The following is a 20416-nucleotide window of genomic DNA, read 5'->3' on the forward strand; positions in this document are numbered from 1 at the left end:
ACGCTGTTGTACGCCGCCCCTAACATGGGGAAACAGCCGCGTACGTTCCCCCTTTCCAGTCAGCATACGACCAAAGTTTCCACCGGGGGTTGGTTAACCGATCTCCGCTAAGGTTACTCGTATTCCGGTCGGCACCACGTGGAGGTTGGGATAGGAGTTGCTGGACAGAGGTGAATGACCACAATAGGGTCTCAGGTGACTCGTGTCCAACCATTTACCAACCGGGTCTCATATGCATGATCTATGAAAAGGCCACCGCTTGGTCGGTAGTTACTATCGGGGCATAACTCTTCGCAATACCGTGTACAAAATTCTCTCCCACATCCTGTTCCATCGACCGTGCTGTTGCAGGACAGGAAACCTTTGTTGGCGAATACCAATGTGGTTTTTCGAGAGGGACGCTCCACCCCGGATCAAATATTTACTTACTATTTTCCACTTTTAAGGCGACAGACCGATTATCGATCCAGTGCCGAATCCAGAATACGACGCCATGCCCCTAGGTCTTGGTCTGCTATCCTCCAATCGCCCCTAACACCTATTTCGCGTGCATCCTCGTCGACAGCACACATCCAACGAGTGCAGGGTCTACCCCGAAGTCGACGACCTCTATCGGGATTCCTGCTAAATGAAGCCTTCGCTTGACGCTCATCCGGCATTCTCGCTACAAGCCAAGCCCACTTAATCCTGCCGTGTTTTATCCGCTTGACTATATCCGCCGTATGCCTGGTACACTTTATGGTTCATGCGTCTGCGCCAAACACTATTTTCAAGTTTGTCGCCTAGGATTAAACGCAAAATCCTACGCTCAAAAACACCAAGAGCTCGCGGATCAGCCTCTTTCAGCGTCCATGATTCATGGCCGTAGAGAGCCACCGGAAGAATCAGTATTTCATAGAGTGCAAGTTTAGTACGGATTTGCAGACTGCGGGACCTTAGCTGGTTACGTAATCCGTAGAAGGCCCTGTTTGCGGCTGCTATCCGCCTCTTTATCTCACGGCTAACCTCGTTGTCACATGTCACTAATGTCCCAGGTAAATAAATTCGTCGACTACTTCAAATGTGTCCCCATCTAGCACCACCGCAGCACCAACCTATGACGGACTACCACGCACTCTGCCAGCCACCATGTATTTCGTTTTGGCAGAGTTTATGACAAGCCCTAATCTCGCAGCTTCCCTCCTGAGAGGTCCGAAGGCCTCTTCCACTGCTCTACGATGAATACCAATAATGTCGATAAACCAAGAAGCATGTGCGACTTCATAATGATAGTGCCGCTTCTCTGCACACCAGCCCTCCATATAGCACCCTCCAATGCGATGTTGAACAATAAGTTCGACAGCCCGTCACCCTGCTTCAAACCATCTAACATCACGAAAGAGTCCGATATCTCACCAGCAATCCTGACGCATGCTGTAGAACCTTCAAGGATCAAATGCTTACCTTGCGACAAATCCTCGATAAATTTCAGGAATTCAACTTGCATACTAACCATCTGTTCATAGACTTCAGGACAGCGTACGATTTAGTTAAGAGAAATGATTTATGGCAGATTATGCGTGAGCATAGATTTCTAACAAAACTTGTTATACTGATTCGATGGCTCCACACAAGCGTCAGAGCGTTAGATAGTTTGAAGCGGGGTGACGGGCTGCGAATCTCATCGCATTGGATGGTGCTATACGGAGGGCTGGCGTGCAGAGAAGCGGCACCATCATGACGAAGTCCACATGCTCCTAGGTTTGGTGGACGACATCGACATCATTGATATCAAACATAGAGAGGTTTAAGAGCCTTCTGGACCTATCAAGTGGGAAGCTGCGAGAATTGGGCTTGTCATAAACTCTGCCAAAACAAAGTACATGGAAGCTGGTAGAGAGCATGGTAGCTCGTCAGATGTTAGTGCTGGTGGTAATTATACATGGGGAATCGTTTGACGTAGTCGACGAATTTATTTACCCGAGTACATTGGTGTCGTAATTATAATAATAAAAACTAGCACTCTATAAATAATATAATCATAAATTTTGAAATCATCCGCATGAACCAGCACACACCCGTTTGGTAGAATTAAATTACAAAAAATGATGAATACAATTGACCCTAAACTACTTCCTTGAGGAACACTATACTGTGGACTGAATATTGTTGATTTAGCCTACCCTCTATACAGCGTTCGGTTTGTCAAGCATGATTTCAACCAATCAAAAGGCCTACCCGAGTAGTGGAGACGTCGGAATATGGCATCCAATATTTCATGGTTCACCGCGTCAAAAGCAGCTTCAATGATCATATATACTGCATTAATTTGCGCACCATTGTTCATATTGCTAATGCAGAAAAAAGTAAACTTACACAGGTTTGTTCCCTTTGGATGGTTGATCTTTCTCGGTGAAATATACACACTATGTTTGTTTTAACATGACGTTTCGGCGTACTGTTATTTAGCCATCGTCAGATATGACAAAACAACATTCTTCTCCCACCAGTGTGGCTTGCTTGCTCTGTGAGTAAGCAAACCACACTGCTGGGAGAAGAATGTTGTTTTGTCATATCTGACGATGGCTGAATAACAGTACGCCGAAACGTCATGTTAAAACAAACATAGTGTGTATATTTCACCGAGAAAGATCAACCATCCAAAGGGAATAAAATTATACGGTGACTAAAACCTCGAATAATTACACAGGTTTGACTCGATAGAACAGTTGGATAAGAATCCACCCTAAGTTTGCGTAATAGAGCTTCAAGAATTGCCTTGTTAAGAAAGAACTCAAAGCAATTCGATCCAGCAAGTTGTGTTCTTCAGAAATCATCACAACTAATCTCCATTTCCCCCTTAAAAAGAGAGCGTCGGTTCTCAGCTAATTTGGGACCCTACGATTCCGGATTAGACGGTCTGGCTGGGCACAGCAACTGGCTAATTCTGCATCTTCGAAATCGTCATCCGATTCACCTTCAGGTACGATTGGGAGGGCTTCTTCAACTGGAACAGCTGGTTCATCTGGAACCTCAGAAACAGCGGGCTTCATCGATTGGAGGTTGACTCATCCAGCAGCATATATGCATGGAGCAGGTTAGGCGAAACTGGAGAGCTTCGTGTGCCGATATCTAACAGAACGTTGTAGTTTACTCGGCCTTCGCCCTCCCCGATCGTTCCAAGAACCCGCTCGGTTGCGTTGTGTCGGTGAACCTCTGAGTAGACCAGATCATCCGCTTCGAATTCCTGTTTGTCTGGTGTTGCGGCGTCTATTGAACTGGATGATTTGGTGTTCACTACAGTTGGGCATGGAAATCTGTGGTTTGACAAGAACGAGAGTTGTACGGATCAATCTTCCCAGAAACAGGTCAGCAGATGACTTCGCTTCAGGAGCGTTTCGATTCGGGATTGAGCGGTACGTGGTTAATAGAATATAGAGGAAATATGCTGGAAAATGGCCATGTTATCTCCCTTTTCATGCTTCTTGAGTCCCCTCATTAGTGTGTCAATTAACCCTTCAGCCATTCGACTGTGGATGATACGGGACTATAATCAGGAGACAGATTCCGTTTGCCAACGTAGTCAATGTGAATATGCTCCCAGGGATTCGACGGAATCGGCCAGAACTCCAGATCGGTTTTCCTCGGGAATTTGGCGGCTTCCTCACAGGAACGGCAATACCGAACACAGGTTTATACGTCGTCGTCTATGTTTGAATAGCAAACAAGGCTTCTAGCCTTATGCGTTCCGTCTCAGGATATCCTCGATGTAGTTGACGGATGCTGCGCTTCCGAAAACGCGCTGGAACGACGCACGACCCGGTCACTAAACATTATACAATCTTGAACGATCTGCAGGCTGTCTTGTCTGGGCAATGGCTGGATCCTTTAGTTGAGATGCAGTTTACGGCCAATCTTAGTTGATGTGCTGGATTATCATTTCAGATGTGAAGGGCAAAGCAGAGATGGTGATATAGAGTATCGCTCTCACATCCGATTCGATTTGCACGGCAGCGAGGACGTAGTCTTCGTCCAGTCTACTGTTTGAACTCATCAGGCGTGACAGCAGATCAGTGTGTTCGAAACTTGCAGACCGCACGAACTAAATGTCAAAGTTATCCTTCCACTTCTCCGGTAGCTGTTACGTATCCCAAATCCTGACCATCAGCTGATGCAGACAGAAAGCCAACCTATCCAGGCCCAGCTTGATAAGCTCCGCTGCGATGTCATCCTTCTTAGCTAATTTGTCGTCTTCAGCTGCTGGATGGTATCCTTAACTTCACTCTTCGTGAGGGCGGCCCCCTTATGTACTGTGCTGACGAAGTCGTAGCTCCTTCCATGTTGGTCCTCTGCTTCTGCGCTATTCAGGTGTTCATTGTAGGGCTACTTCCACCTGTCGATCACCTCACCAGCCGTCAAGATTCCTCCATCTCTATCCCCACACACTTAAACTCGCGGAACAAAGGCTGCGTGGGATGTGTTTAGTTCCTTGTAGAATCTACATGTTTTTAAGAACGATACAGCTGTACCATTTCCTCACACTCTAGCTTTTCCAGGTGGTCCTTTTTGTCATGGAAAAGATGAGTCTGCTGCCTTTGTCATGGAAAAGATGGGTCTGCCGCCTTCGCTCCTGTTAGTATCGACTCACATTATGAGGGATCCTTTGCTGCAGCATCAATATCCGCGCTGCATTCTTCTTGTCAAGACTCGTTTGACACTCCTCGTCGAGCCAGCCGTTACGTCAGTTTCTCTCAACGAATCCAAGCTGCGTTGTTAATGACTGCTTTTACAGTACTCCAGCAGTTCTATAGGGGCTTCATTTCCCCTCTTCCGGCAACGCTACCTCAGGTCTTTATGCGTAATCAGTAGCGACTTTGGTGCATTTTGACCATCGAGAGATAGTAGTCAGAATGGACGTTTGCGTCACGGTAGGTTTGGACGTCGGTATTATCCGAGAAGTGCCTTCCGTCAAGCATAACGTGATCAATTTGTGTTTCAGTCTGTTGTGACAATCTCCAGGTGTATCGGTATGGGAGGCTATGCTGGAAGTAGGTACTACGTATGGCCATGTTCTTGAGGGCAGCGAAGTCAATGAGTCGAAGGCCGTTTTCGTTCGTGAGCCGATATGCGCTGAACTTTCCAATGACCGGTCTGAATTCCTCCTCCTGGCCACACTCATCGTCTTCACTTTCTCATTCAGCATCCCAGTGCGGCGTTTTCAATGAGATTCTGCTTGACGGTCCTGTTGAGGTGCTTGCTGGCGTGGAACGACCGAATGCCTTACAGTGCTGTACGGTGCCGATAACTTCTTAAGCCCTATACATGATGGGTACGTTGCGGCTGCGTTTGCGGTAATTTGACAGTTAGCTCATATATTTTCTGTCAAATTAACGTCAACGCAACGCAAACGTATTCTTTGTGTTTGGGCCTTTAGCCTAATCGCGCAGGATGATCCCAGGGTTCGTCCGAACTACTCTGCAGATTTTCAATCGTAACTGCTTGTCAATCGTTCCACTTCTGCGGTTGCTGTGATCAGCGCGATTTCACGATAGAGTTTTATTGAACCGTTTCAGCACACTATTTACAGTTGATTTGGGTAATTTGGGCTACTTCGCAAATTTTGCACCTGGCCACGTCAGATTTTCAACTTTAGTATACAAAATTTTCTCACGTCTTCCACGTTCCATCGTCGAAAACTTTTGATCCACTGACACGACTGTGATGAAACTTTCATCACTATGTAAACAAACCTTTTTCATCACTGCACTGTCATTGGTTTCTCGTGACCGCCACAATCTGGACAACCTTGCGCGGATTATACATACGACAAAATAGTGGTCAGAGTCGAAGTTCGGTTCCCGAAAAAAAACAAACATATGAAAAGTGTCGGCAGTCAATCAAAACATGATCGATCTGGAAGCAGGTGTCTCCATTTGGATGTAATCATATGTGCTTCCGAATATTCTAACGTGGAAAGTAGGAGCTACAGTAGATCAACTTCAAGCCGTTATCATTGGTCTACGATTAAGACCAACAATTGCCAACAATATTGAGGAATAAAAAAGTGCTAATTGAAACTTAACCCTTTCCCGCTCATGGTGACTCTAGAGCACCATGAATTGTATTGACCATATCTTGGCAGAAAATAGTTAGTTTTGACTACTTTTTTGTACAAAATGTTGCATTTATAATACACTTTTAACTTGGCACACGAATGACAGCTTGGTTCAATGTTTGAATTGTTGTCAAGAAAATTGTAGAAGAAAGTCTGGATTTTTCGATAAAAAAATAATGTGTGTTTTTGACAACCGTTTTTATTTAACGTTAATCAATCGATTTCATAATAAAAATAAATTTTACGTAGATCTATTGTTTATTGAGTGTAACAATCCATTAAGTTAGCACTTTTCATTTTTATTCGCTTGTTCCATAAATTTGTATATGGTGCCTCAGAGCACCATTGGGCATACAGAAGACAAAAAGTTACAACGTATGCTGGCTATAAATATTCGTTACGATGGAATATCATATTGGCCATCATTTGGAGATGCGCAGAGATGTTTCTAACGCAATCAGTGTGATCACTTCACGCACTTCAGGTGTTCGAAGTGTAATGTTCGTCTTTGCATAATGAAAGCGAGATTTTTTTTTTCATATTCCATCATTTTCGATTTTCGAAAACTACATTGTTTCTCTTTTATTGTTATTATTTTCAAATAACTGCTTTAAATACTCAAATTTTGCAAAAAAAATTTTCTCGTGTATTAAAAATAAGTCCCTTGTATGCTCATAGGTGGTCTGGAGCACCATTTCAAATTTCACTTTTTACTTCAAAATATAACATTTCCGAGTAATTTAAATAAGTCTACAAAGTATATTGCCCAAATTAACCCGTTAAGTATTTTTAAATCATGAAAAACCTCGTAAGCGGGAGAGGGTTGATACTGGTTGAAGAACTTTAATTTTATTTACACAGCTGAATCCCAAACTATTTTGCTCAATTTATGTGGTGACGTGCAGAAAATTCTTCTGCATAAGTAACTTGGAACATGATTAAATGATTTAAGCATATTGTAAACGAGTAAACAAATACATGGCTCTGATACTTGTATAACACTATACCATGAGTACACGCGTAATTATGTTTTACGTTAACATGATAAAAACGATTATGATAAAAACAATTTTCAATCTCCCTTGTGAATACTTCAACTTTAAGCGAAATATTTAAAATTAATCTATGTTTTTTTCTCTCACATTTCAGATGACATCTGGCGCACCGACTTGGATTTCATGGTCACCCATAACGATCGGTTGGTGGTATTGTCATTCATGACATCACCCTATCCAAACTCAACTACAAAGCCCCCCCATACACCAGGCTCAACCAATAATGACTACGATGGTAAACTCTACCGAAATGGGTACTTCGAGCATAATGATATGGTGGAGAAATTCTCCGCCTACGAGGAAGATGATGGGGAAGATTTCGGCGATGACGATGAACCTTTTCGAACTCATGAAGCTTTAGAATCCGAAAAGGCACTTCCACCGTCGTCCTCTATTTCCATCTCGACGATGGAAAACTATAACATCAACGTATTCGATACACCAACAACCATGCACACGCTACCACCAGTGCGAAACCTATTGACAACCACATCCGCCCCTAGCACGACTATCATCGTAGAAACATCAACTCCAATTCTACATCCTTCGACCCGACCAACAATCCAGTCGAAAAAAACCGAGCGAAATAAAAATCCCAGCCATTATCGTAAACATTCCGCAAAATCAAACAGCAACGGCACTCGCAAAGAAAAGCATCATCATCACCATCACCACAACCAGCATCGCTTAGACGACGTAGATTCCCGGTTGGAATTGCAACCACAGAAAGAGTTCGATTTCGATGCGTTTGAAGATCACGAAATCACCACCCTTTTTGAGGTTAATCATAGCAGAAAAGTGCAACCGGGATCGAAGAACCTATCAACATCTACAACTGCGGTAACGACTAAAGCTATCGGAACAACCGTCACCGATACCGCCACCGATGCAACGAAACCATCCACTACCCAAAGTAATCCAAAAAAGTTAGCGCCCACTAAGGACAGCAATACACATATCATCAAGCCGGTGAAATTGCCAGAGAACGTAATCCCGTCTACTCCCGTCACCACCAACTCCAAAATCATCGAAATCCGACCAAGCACTACGGGAGAAACCACCTACAGTACGCCGAAAAAGATTAAGCGTTTTACGTCCGATAATTACAGCAGTGAGAGCTTGGAAAGTTTGGAAAACATTCCCAGCGTTGACGAGGATGAATTCATCATTAAAGATGAAAATGGAATGGAAATACGGCCAGCCTTCCTGATAGGAACCGTTCCAGGAAACATAACGACCAAACCTGTTCAGCTGACAGGCTTTGCTGGGTTTTTACAAATCTTCCTACATGCAGATCAACAATTTAACGCGAATCGCTGGACATCGGTGCCATGTTTAGAGTTCATCAACCTGGCAATCGCTCTCATGGCCTGGGCCGTACGCTATCCATCGGTGTTTTGGCACACCTCCAAGATGTTTGCCTTTGTTTTCAGCCTGCAGATGATCGCTAATGGTTTGGATATACTTCTGAGCTTCGCCGGTGCGAGTGTGCTGTACAAGTTGCAGACCTTAGGCCAAGGTTTGCCACTGCAAGCGCCCACTTTGATTTTGAATGGGACGGTAACGATTGCATTGACCATTCTGTCGGTGATTTTGACTATAGCGTCCTCGATGGTTCTGTATCTCTACGGGCACGGCAAACTTGCCATGAAGATCCGCGATCGTCGATTAATTACTGACAAGCAGAGTACCGACGTGTGGGCTTACTTCGCGCACTGTTCCTCGCTGTGTTTCGTATTGGCACTGGCTGTTGTTAAGGCACCACTTCTTCACGATTTGAGTGCTGCATATCGAGGAAGTCTGGATGGGGCGGTTCTTGCTGCTGGTATGTACAGAAAGAATCAATTCGAATGAAATTGTAAGCTTCTTATTTTACAGCTTTGGGCTCCGTGATTCATCTGTTTCTCTGGATCGTTTTATGGCTGTGTTTGACCGCCAAACGTCGTTGGCATTTTAAACTGCCTCCTCTGGATGTGCCGGGTACCCGAACCGGGGTATCGCAGCCCCTGCTGCGAGGAGGATCTCTGCTGCGTAACACGAAAGGTGGACCACCTGGGGACAGTAATGGTGCAACCAGCAGCGAAGAGGAAACCATCTACTGGCCGAAAATAGCTCCGAACTCACCGAAATTGAAAGTAACCTTCAACGAAGTCACCAGTACGTCATCCGATCATGCCCATAGCGAACATGACGGCAATCGGTAAACAGTCAATCAAAGTTGCTCCAAGCGTGAAGCGTGTTCGTGTGGCTTTAGTTTTGGTTTCATCCGGCTGGTTTGAAATTATCCTAGATGTTTTTGTGTGACATTGACAAGCATTTTCAGTTTGGTTTTACGTTGATTGCCTGTTACAATTTAGTTTTAGTCTAGATAGTGATAGATGCTATGTATGTAGGAATTTTGCAGTTTTTGATGGCTCTGGATTAGATGCAATGAAATGTTATAATAGCATTGTATTCTAAAAAAAATCGTGATGATCTCTAGTAGTTTCCAGAGCTAGAAAAAATTGCACTTAATATTTTAGAGTTTTTCAAACGTTCCTCGATGTTTGCAAGAACGATATTGTTCAAGTATCCCGAAATAATATTGTTCGTATTTCGATAGCCATTCGTCCGCTGGAACCACGTTACGTCTGTCCAGTGTTACGGGGGAAACTGATGACGGAGACTACGCTACGCTAAGGAGACCCGCGGGTGATATGATGCATATGGGCGAGTTTGAAGACCATCCCCCTCCGCCGGAAGAGCTACTAGTCAACACCGCTCACACCGACCATGCGGATGACACATCCGAAGAGGGGAAATTACTTGCCTGCGTTCGCGATGACAGTGTTACGTATGCCTCCACCCGCGATCTGGAGCCACCTATTACTCGAACAATGTCTCGCGAGGCATTTATCCGATCACCAGAACAACTAGCAAGCCCTCTAGCTCCAGTCACCGTTACAGTACACAACAATGAAAACATGGTAGGACCAGCATGCTGTTGATAACACGAAAAAAAGCAAATGATTTCATATTTTTCCAACAGGCTCCCGGATCAACGCCACGCTGTTTGCGCCGTGCTGATTCTGGAATGCCAAACGAAGCACTAACACCCCGCTCCGACACCACTTCAACAGAAAGCTCGGCTTCACCACCTGACTGCCGGGATGCTCCATCAGAGACCTCCAGTGGAGTACACTCCGGCGAGGAACGTGACGAAGTCGTAATTCGTCCTCGATCGGGGCCATACAAGTCCATCATTAAACCTCCACCTCCAGCGATCCAGGAAGAGCCCTTCGGACGAACAACCAACATGAAAATGTCCAGCTTTAGTAAAGATGCTTCCAGCGCCACCCTCCCCTTGACACGGGGTTTCGCCGAGATTCATCAATCGTACCCCCAGTGTAGCACGATGCCACTTCCAGCCGGTTACCATAACCAACAGCATCACTATCATTCTCAGTCTTCTTTCACTCCCCCGAATTCCTCTTCCCGACAACAACTCCAACAGCATACGACCCTTCCCAACGGAGTTCGCTATTCCTCCAACCAATTCTTGAAGCGAATGCCCTACATCAAAACAGCTGAATCCCCCTACGGTCACTTGGGTCTAGGCAGTGGACATCACACATTCTCCAAACTATTGCACGATCCATTAGGGATGCCACACCAGTCACCTCCAACTCACTCCCAATCTAGCTACAGTAGCTTCTCACCCGTTCCAACGATTCCTGAGGATCGGGACTCAGCAAACTACTCAATGATCTCCGACCAGGACCGTGACATGTACATTAACGCTGTGCATGATTCCTCGATACAGTTGCAGAATTAGTTAGCCGGATCTATCGGTTCAAATTGAAGGGAAAGGAAATGTTTCAGTGTCAAGTCAAAACGTACCATCGTAAAATTTCACTGTCATTGTAATTAAAAGCCATTTGTAAGCAGATAAGTGTAGAAAATTTACCATTCGATGCGCCTTCTTTGAAATAAGTTAAACCGTACACAGTTAGGTTTTTTAGGAAGAAGTACGAAACCGTAAATATAGCCGCACAATTAATTTTAGAAAGCAGTAAACTTTAGTTAAATTAATACTAGGTTTGTACATTGCTCTACCGTAGGCTGTAAATATTAGGACATTTCAAATACTATATACTATGCGTTTCATAAGCAACCACCAACTTCGCTCACCGAAAGTAATGACAACTCATCTAGAGGACGGCTATATTTTATTCATATATGCGCTTGGTGAAAATCACAGCTTTCGCTTGCTAATACTCCTATTTATAACAGACAGTTGTCAGAACGACTCCATCGATATATATAAAAAAAAAACAATTGCGCCAAGTTATAATATCGTGATATTATGTATGCCATTCTGTTGTTCAAAGCAGAAAGTTTAGGGGGAACAGTATCTCTGTACGTGTATTAAGAAAACTTGGTTTATTTCATCGTTTTTGTTTCTCTCATCATTATCGAAATTTGTTTCACCAAATACAGATGCCGGATACATTTTGGAAGTCCTGATTAATTTAGCGGTGATATTTTTTCTATGGAAGATTTTGGAGCTGAATCATGACTTACATTTGTAAATCTGGAATGTTCAGCGTGTAGTCTTGAGCTGAATAAAAATGTGTAAAACGATAGGTCAAAAATGCCCAAGAAATGATTTTTTCTTATGATGTAACGAAAAAAATCACGTACAGATAGCGTAACTTTACTCACTATTAAGCTGAAATGTCACTTGATGTAACGAACAAACTTAATTTACCTTGGCAAGTTCAGCAAAATATTTCGATGAATATTCGGCAACAAAAATCGTTCGTCGTAAAGCAGTAAGTCTTGAGATCTCCTTTGCCGAGAAAAAGTATTGTCAAAAACTTCTGAACTTACTTACTTTTACTTTTATGGCGACAGATCGTAGAGATCTGCCGAATCCAAAATACGCCTCCACAAAACTCAGTCTTGTCTTCTCTCCAGTCCTCCCTTACACCCGCTGCTCTGGCATCCTCGTCGACAGCACACATCCAGCGCGTGCGGCGTCTGCCTCGAAGTTGGCGGCCTCTATCCGGTTCTCTGCTAATCTTTGCCCGTCGCTCATCTGTCATCCGTGCTACATGGCCAGCCCACTGTAACCTGCCGTGTTTCATCAGCTTGACAATATCAGTGTGTTAGTATACTTTGTACAGCTCGTGATTCATGCGCCTGCGCCACACCCCGTTCTCTAGTTTGCCTCCGAGTATTGATCGCAGGATTCTACGCTCGAAGATCCCGAGCGCTCGTCGATCGGCCTCCTTCCACGTCCACGATTCATGTCCGTAGAGCGCCACCGGGAGGATCAGAGTCCTGTAGAGCGCAAAATTCGTACGGATCTACGGGAACTAAGCTGACTGCGCAATCCTTAATATGTCCTATTCACTACCGCATGTCTCTCAACCTCGTGGCTCTCCTCGTTGTCACATGTCACGAGAATATCTAGACGAACAAATTCTTCGACCACTTCGAAAAACATCTCCTCCGCAACACCAACACCCGCAGAACTACCACGCTCTCTGACAGCCACCATGTACTTCGTTTTGGCAGTGTTTATGGCGAGTCCAATTCTCGCAGCTTGATTTTTGAGAGCCGTAAAGGCCTCCTCAACTGCTCTACGGTTACCACCTATTATACCAATGTCGTCCGCGAAGCCTGAAACATGTGAGACTTCGTGATGATGTTACCGCTCCTATGCACACCTGCACTTCGTATTGCACCTTCCAAAGGTATGTTTAACAGCAAGTTCGAGAGCCCGTCACCTTGCTTCAGACCATCTAACGTCACAAAGGGGTCCGAAAACTCGCCCGCTGTCCTGACGCTTGATGTGAAACCGTCAAGCGTCGCACGTAACAGTTTAATTAGTTTTGTTAGAAAACCATGTTTAAGTATGATTTGCCACAGTTTGTTGCATTTTACTGTATCGTACGCTGTCTTAAAGTCTATAAACAGATGGTGTGTCTGCAAGTTCTTAAAACTTATCGAGGATCTGTCTCAAGGTGAACATCTGGTCCATTGAAGATCGTCCCACTCGAGAACCGCATTGGTATTCTCCAACAACGGCCTCAGGCGCTGGAATAAGATACGGGAGAAAATGTTATAAGTGGAATGAGGGAGGGTTATGCCTCGATAATTGCTACAGTCGAGTCTATGTCCCTTCTTGTAGATAGGATATTTAGGTCCTTCCAACAAGTTCGTAGGTAGTTGTTTCTCAGACCATACCCTTAAGATAATCTGGTGAATTGCCCTAAACAGCCACTCTTTCCCGACTTTGCAAAGTTCGACCGGTAAGCCGTCCTTCCCAGCGCCTTAGTGGTTCTTTAACACTTTGCAAGCATTCTTCACCTCGTCCAATGTTGGTGGGTCCACAACTTGTCCGTCCTCCCCAATTTATATCCTGTTCCCCTGCGACGACTCTCCTACCTTCCTCACCGTTCAACACCACTTCGCAATATTGTTTCCAACGCCTGGCCACCTGCGATTCATCGGTAATCAGGTTTCCCTCCCAGTCAGTACACATCACAGGTACTGGCATGGTCCGGTTCCTAATTCCGTTAATTGTTCTATAGCAGCTCCTCGTGTCGTACCTGGTGAAGCAAATCTCCGCCTCTGCGAGGACGCGATCGTAGTGCTCACTTTTCTTACGACGGTGCAGCCTCTTTTCGGCAGCTCTTACGTCCCGGTATTTCTCCTGCATCTGACGCGTTACATGATTAGCTGCTTTTGACGTGCTGACGTAGGCCCGATTCTTCTTTCCAGTCACCTCTACACACTCAGCATCGAGCCACCCACTACGCGTGGTTCCCCTTCTAATGCCCAGCACTTCTGGCGCTGTTTCGCTGATCATGGATGTGCGTCCACTGCTTGTACAGGTTAACTCCAACTGGTCCACCGATCCGTCTATTAACTTTCCGAGTACACTCTACAGCAACTCCTTTCGCCGATAACCTCTGGATGTTCAGACGTATCTTCCTCGCCGATCTCGATTTAAATACGTTGGACAGCAGGGCGCGAATCTTACCTACCACGAGATAGTGATAATAGTCGATGTTTGCCCCTTGAAAGGACCGCACATCTATGATGTCTGAAAAGTGCCGGCCGTCGATCAGCATGTGGTCGATCTGGAAACAGGCCTCTCCATTAGGGTGTCTCCAGATGAACTTCCAAATGTTCAGTCGTGCAAAGTAGGTACTATAGATGGCCATTCCCCCGACCGCGGCGAAGTTCACTTACCTCAACCGTTTTCGCTGGGGTTAGAGTGAAGGCTCTACTTGTGATTCATATCTGTAAAGTTCTACTTGTGCATTCATATCTCCGATGACGCTCTTTATGTCGTGTTGTGGGCATTCTCCATCTTCATACGTCTTCTCAAGGAGCTCATAGAACTCCTCCTTTACGTCATCGGTTTTATCGTTTGTCGGCGCGCACACGTTGATAAGGCTGTAATTACAGAATCTGCCTTTGATCGTCAATACGCATATCACGGTCATTAATAGGCCTCCACCTAATGACACGCTTCCTTTAGGTTTCTGAGTAGCACGAAACCGACGCCCGTTCCGCTCTGTCGCCGCCACTGTAGTAGATGTGGTACATGAAAGAAGTGCCCGCGGTCGGATCAACCGCCCGGAATTCACGGCTGCTACCTCCACTTTTGCCTTCTGTAGCTCTCTGGTCAAGATGCCCGCGCGTGCCGTTTCGAGCAGAGTCCTAACATTCCAAGTACCAAGTTTCCAATCGTTGTCCTTTTTCGTTTGTCTAGGTCTATACCAAATTTAGAAAATCTATACCGAGCGTCTTAGCATTTTCTAGTAGAGTATAACGGAAACCGATAACTATTTCTTTGATTTCCTAGGTCTATACCGATTGTTCCGATTCGTATCATTCTCTGGATTGTTCGTAGTATGTTTATTTTCAGCATGCTGCCTTACTAATGCTGCGATGCCTAGTCTCGCGACGGGGCTGCCGTTTTGGGTGTAGCTGACGAGATCAGTCGCTGTTTGAGCCGCCCTTAACCTGGGGAACAGACGCTCAGGCAAGCTGCTCTCCAAGAAGAACAGCTCCCTCTTCCCTGTCAGCATACGACCAAGTTCCCACCGGTTCACCGATCTTCCCTTGGTTGCTCGTATCCCAGTCGGTACCACGTGGAGGTATGGATAGGAGTTGCTGGGCATTATGCTATGGACCACACTGGGGTCTATTTTATGCCAACTAGTACGGGTGTACTGCTGGTACACACTGCCCAGCCGTTCACCAACCAAACTTCTGAACTACTGCATTGAATTTTCCGACTGAAGAGTTCTAGGCGATTAAATTAAACTGTGAGTGATTTAAGTATTCAGCGTATCTTTTTATTGATTTCTCAGCCATATTGTTTTGGTATAGACCATTTTCAAAAACATCATATCAAGAAGACTCGCATCTCTGGATCGATCCCATACAAATGACAAGCGTCAAATTAAACAGCGCACTCCATCTAATAACTGTGGAAGTTTTCTATGAAAGTGCTGGTAATTACATAGCTGCGAAGACAGAGTGTGTGTATATTGTGGTCCAGCCGGTGCGTTCGGCTCGCATTCGCATCGCCAGCACACACACTAGCTTGCGTCAGTTCCACTTTTACTCAAAAGACTGCGCTGCCAAAACTGTCGCTCAATCTCAGGCAGAGTTCCCTGTCTTCTTGATATGGTGTTTTTGCCATTTTGCTATAGAACTATTTTCTAGGCATTTGCTGGGTTTTTCTCTATATTTCTTATCAAGTAGATAGTATCCTCAATTAAATCATTTCAAAATTTCTTGTATGAACAACACATGCGAAGTGACACTGCAGAATATTTACAATTCGTATCCCATTACTGCTTCAGTTAGAACCATAATTCACAAAGTCTACAACAATGAAGCCACAGATTAACAGACTAAACACTTTAAAAAAATTAAATAATATCACCGTTCGGATGATACCAGTACTTTACGTCAGTAACACTAGTACCATCTGCTGCCGTGTTCTCGCTTCTTCTTGTATTTCGACATCAGTGCTAGCGTACGTGCATGTGTCAAATTGGGAACTACAAAATGTGTATGAGTGATGTGTATGATTGCCAGTTAATTCTGATTCAACTCGAAAAAACTTTTGAGTTAAAAATCATGTTTTATTAAATGTTTAAAGTTGTATCCGCTGTATCTTAACTAAATCCTTTAATCTGTATTTGGTGAAACAATTTCATCCACACTGGAAAATCCCGCATCATTCAGTTCGATAAATCACATTCTCATCATTAATGATAACGTAAAACCAAAGAATTTGTCATTAATAGAAATCTCAATCATCTACTCACCAAAATCCACCAGAAGACTATAGAAGAAAAGGCAGAAGAAAACTAATTAATTGTAACGTGTGTGACAAAATGGAAAGACAACAAACTCGAAAGGCATATCCGTATTAAACAGAGTCATATCTAGGCGAAAGGGCATAAGTACTAGAGAGTATAACAAATCCGATGTAGAAACCACAGTAGCAGTGGAACAAACCAAACAAATTAACAGAACGAGGCATACAAATACTATTTACTGACTGTTCCCTGACCTCAGAGAATCGAATTGATTGACAACCGACTCTCTCGCTATCTTTCTTTCGTTACGTATTCTGAAAGACAGATGAAATAAACAGCAACAATTGCCATAAGAACCGACCAGAACACAGCAACAGGAAAACAGGAAACGTCGTATTAGCCCGGATATATTGTATTTTTGCAGGGCAATGGTAGTTTTACAGAGAAAAAAAATCCGCAGAACCGTCAGTATACACACCATCAATCGCCACACATCCGAGTGGGTGTATTGTAACTCAAAGCATCATTTTCAGCATACCAGTATATATGAATGTATATCGTAACCACAGGACAATATTACCATGAGACAGAATTTTACATATGAGTAGCGATCCTATTATTTTATGGAGAATCAGACACCATCATTCAAATTCAACTCAACGCCACGTGTCAGCTAGATGTGTGGTAGACGACTGTAGAAATGTGTAGCGAAAATTTACAAATTTGTAAGAGAATTTTACACATCAGCGCTATACAAGTGGAACATCTGTCACAGCTAGAGCAGCCGCGTAACATAGACAAATTTAAAATAACATTCTGATAGGAAGGCTTTACTAAAGGCAAAAACAGCTTATGCAATAGCTATTCCGCTGCAAGCTTCTACTTTCTATTATACAATTACTAAAGGGAAAATCGCAGGCGGGACTCATAATCAAAGAGTGAAACCGAATACCGAGATAACGATATCCTGTAGCAACAAGCAACATTAAAATGTAAGGATAACAACACTTAAAGAGTATTAGTTTTTTTTATCATTTAGCTGAAATTATACAGCGTGAAAAGCTTATTCGAAATTATTTATCGGTTAGTTCGAACTAATTGGAGAATAAACGAAACATGAAAAACGTATATGTAAATTGGCAATTATTGTTTTATTTCATCCAAAATTTGTACCCTACGTTCAATTTGTAAGCGACACTTCCAAGACTGAGTAGCGGTAGTTCGTGATAAAAGCGTTTTCGAAAACTTTGTTTAAAGCTTGTTTTACTTAAAATTGTGCACATTTGAAAAAAGGTCTAGCCAAAATACATCATATTTTCAAGGGAAGGCTTCTTCTGTGCTTAGCTTAAATGAAGATACGTGTCACAAACTTTTTTGTCTTTTCGTAAGAATGAAGAGATGCACGCAAATTACTATTGATTACATTTTATTGCAAGTTTCGTAGTCGTTTACTTGAACAATATGTTCTCTGATGTGCAAAACCAACAAGATCAAATGTACTAATAAATTCACCGCTTCGTTATTGTAGCAAATTGTTAATGTTTAATACGAAGGCATTTGATATCACAAACCTGTCGAATCATGTGATCTCGCAATTTTAAAATTTTCCTTAAGTATGTTTCTAAGTGGTCGCTTGAACTCGTTTTGTTTTTTAGTACTATTCTGAAAAATTTAACGTTATAGACAATACAACTCACAGGTAAAACCTATGCTAACACCAGCAAATTGGTCAATTGATAATTTTCCCTGTAAAAAATATTTTCTTTAACACATATTGACACAGTTAAAAATGGAAAAAGAACCAAATCTACTTCTTTTGCAACTTCGAGACTAATTTCTGCCTCACTTCTCATTGATACAATAAAGTTATTGCAATAAAGTTATTGACAGCAGCGCCAGCTACGTGTCGAAATGAACGCTCTATTTGTACATATGTAAGTTGTACATTTCGCTAGGGTGACTGTAATTTTGACGTTTCTCCTTAAATCGCCGGTCATGCTGTCAGCTTTGCTGTCAATTGATCAAAAGTGTACTGTCATTCCGTTCAAGTCCGTGCAGTAAACAGCTAACCTCGTAGATTTTTGAATTGTAAAGTGTTTGTGCAGAAATCCATTTAAATCGTATAATTTTACTTTACTTTTAGTTATTTTCTGTGCCCGTGAAAATCAATCAACCCGAAAATGTCCATCCTTGCGTACAACGGAGGTTGTGTGGTGGCCATGAGAGGCAAAAACTGTGTCGCTATCGCCACGGACCATCGCTTCGGTGTGCAAGCACAAACAATTGCTACCGATTTTGAGAAGATTTTCGAAATCAACCCGCACATGTATCTTGGGCTGGTAGGACTGCAAACGGACATTCTGACCGTCTACCAGCGGTTGTTGTTCCGCAAGAACCTATACGAAGTGCGGGAAAACCGTCAGCTCACTCCAGAACGATTTGCAGCTCTTCTATCCAACTTTCTTTATGAAAAACGCTTCGGTCCATACTTCATTGAACCGGTCATTGCCGGGCTGGATCCGAAAACCTTCGAGCCATTCATCTGTAATATGGACCTGATTGGATGTCCGAACAATCCGAGCGACTTTGTTGTGGTGGGAACCTGCGCCGAGCAACTGTATGGCATGTGTGAAACTCTGTGGAAACCAGATTTGGAACCGGACAATCTGTTCGAGGTTATCTCGCAGGCATTGGTGAATGCGTTCGACCGGGATGCCATTTCTGGTTGGGGTGCCACCGTGTACATCATCGAGAAGGATAAGCTGACGGTGAAAAAATTGAAGACGCGAATGGATTAGGGTGGTTGTTTAGAGATTGGCTCCACAAGCGGTTGGAGGAAAAACTGCTAAGTATAAGCGATTATTTTGAGGGAACATTCGAAATTGTTTAAGATAATAAACTGCACTGTAAGAAACAAAATTATGTTTATTTCATTTTGAAAAATCCTGTTGCTGAAACATCCCGCATCCAACAGTATCATAGGTATAACTGTTGCTCTGGTTACATATTTATCAAAAAAATTTGGGTATGTAAAACCTGAATTTGCAAAAAGAGAGGGTTCCTAACAATAATACAAGCGGTGTTCTTTTTCTGAATTTTTTAAATTTGAAGAAATAAAAACCATGACGTCCCTGGGCTTGGTGGTTGAGCTCCAATCTAGGGTTCTTATAGCTTTATAGAACCAAATTCAAGATAGAGCCACAAAGTTGTTTCAGCTTTGACAGCCCAAGGACGCGTGCTTCCGGGTGGCGGATGGGAGCTAAGGGAGATCATGAGAGTCAGATACCTATGTTTTAGTTCTGATATCGGCAGTCTCCTATGTAGGAAGGATTCATGACAATATCAATTGGTAAAAGTTTTGTTGAATTCTTTTCACACGTGGACCAGACCACATTGTACAAGCTCTGTTCTCATCTAGAAAGTGACAAATACATACTTCTTAATTCTGTGCAGTTGTAGTAGCCGTAGCAGTAGAAATAAGAGTCTGTGTTTAAATGTGTTTGTCAAAAGACCACCCACGGGGGTGGGGGGTTAACGAAATGACCACGTGGTTTTTTTTCCTGACTTATAATTTATTGTTGACATTAAGTCAAGAATGGAGCTTTTGCATTTTAGAAATATAGAATGTACTGAAAGTTTAATAATAAAAATTAGGGATGTAAAGGATATCCGCATCCGCAAATGCGGAAATTGCGCATGAAAATTGACATCCGCATCAACATCTGCATCCGTAATCACATATCCGCATCCGCATCGGCAGATGTCTAAGAAATCACATCCGTAACATCCCTAATAATAATGTAAAAAATTTAAGCGAATTTTTGGCACTTGATCACGTGGGTAAAGTCGCAAGGGGTTGGCCAAAATAACACATTACTGAAATTGTAAAACCCATCAATGACAGATATCTCTCCTCATCTATGTCTACT

The 20416-nt window shown here is 43.4% G+C and overlaps 2 protein-coding genes across 4 annotated transcripts in view; both read left to right on the forward strand.

The window, feature by feature from the left end:
- Window positions 1-17623, forward strand: part of LOC129732306 (protein tincar) — a 414177-nt gene extending 396554 nt beyond the window's left edge. For both annotated transcript variants that reach the window (XM_055693091.1, XM_055693092.1), the window contains 4 exons: window positions 7244-8974; window positions 9028-9349; window positions 9752-10115; window positions 10178-17623. In XM_055693091.1, the coding sequence (XP_055549066.1) occupies window positions 7244-8974; window positions 9028-9349; window positions 9752-10115; window positions 10178-10963 (3203 nt within the window). In that variant the 3' untranslated portion in view covers window positions 10964-17623. The remainder of the gene's footprint in view (window positions 1-7243; window positions 8975-9027; window positions 9350-9751; window positions 10116-10177) is intronic.
- An 836-nt stretch (window positions 17624-18459) lies between these two features.
- Window positions 18460-19406, forward strand: LOC129729430 (proteasome subunit beta type-3). 2 transcript variants are annotated; one of them, XM_055687987.1, is made up of 2 exons: window positions 18460-18575; window positions 18631-19406. In XM_055687987.1, exon 2 carries the CDS (start codon window positions 18668-18670, stop codon window positions 19283-19285), a length of 618 nt encoding a protein of 205 aa, XP_055543962.1. In that variant the 5' UTR covers window positions 18460-18575; window positions 18631-18667; the 3' UTR covers window positions 19286-19406. The 2 variants fall into 2 exon arrangements, with proteins under 2 accessions (XP_055543962.1, XP_055543964.1); XM_055687989.1 differs by having other exon boundaries at window positions 18538-18560.
- The last annotated feature ends 1010 nt before the right edge of the window (window positions 19407-20416 follow it).

Source organism: Wyeomyia smithii, chromosome 3 (assembly GCF_029784165.1).
Source record: "Wyeomyia smithii strain HCP4-BCI-WySm-NY-G18 chromosome 3, ASM2978416v1, whole genome shotgun sequence".
Classification (NCBI taxonomy): Eukaryota; Metazoa; Arthropoda; class Insecta; order Diptera; family Culicidae; genus Wyeomyia; species Wyeomyia smithii.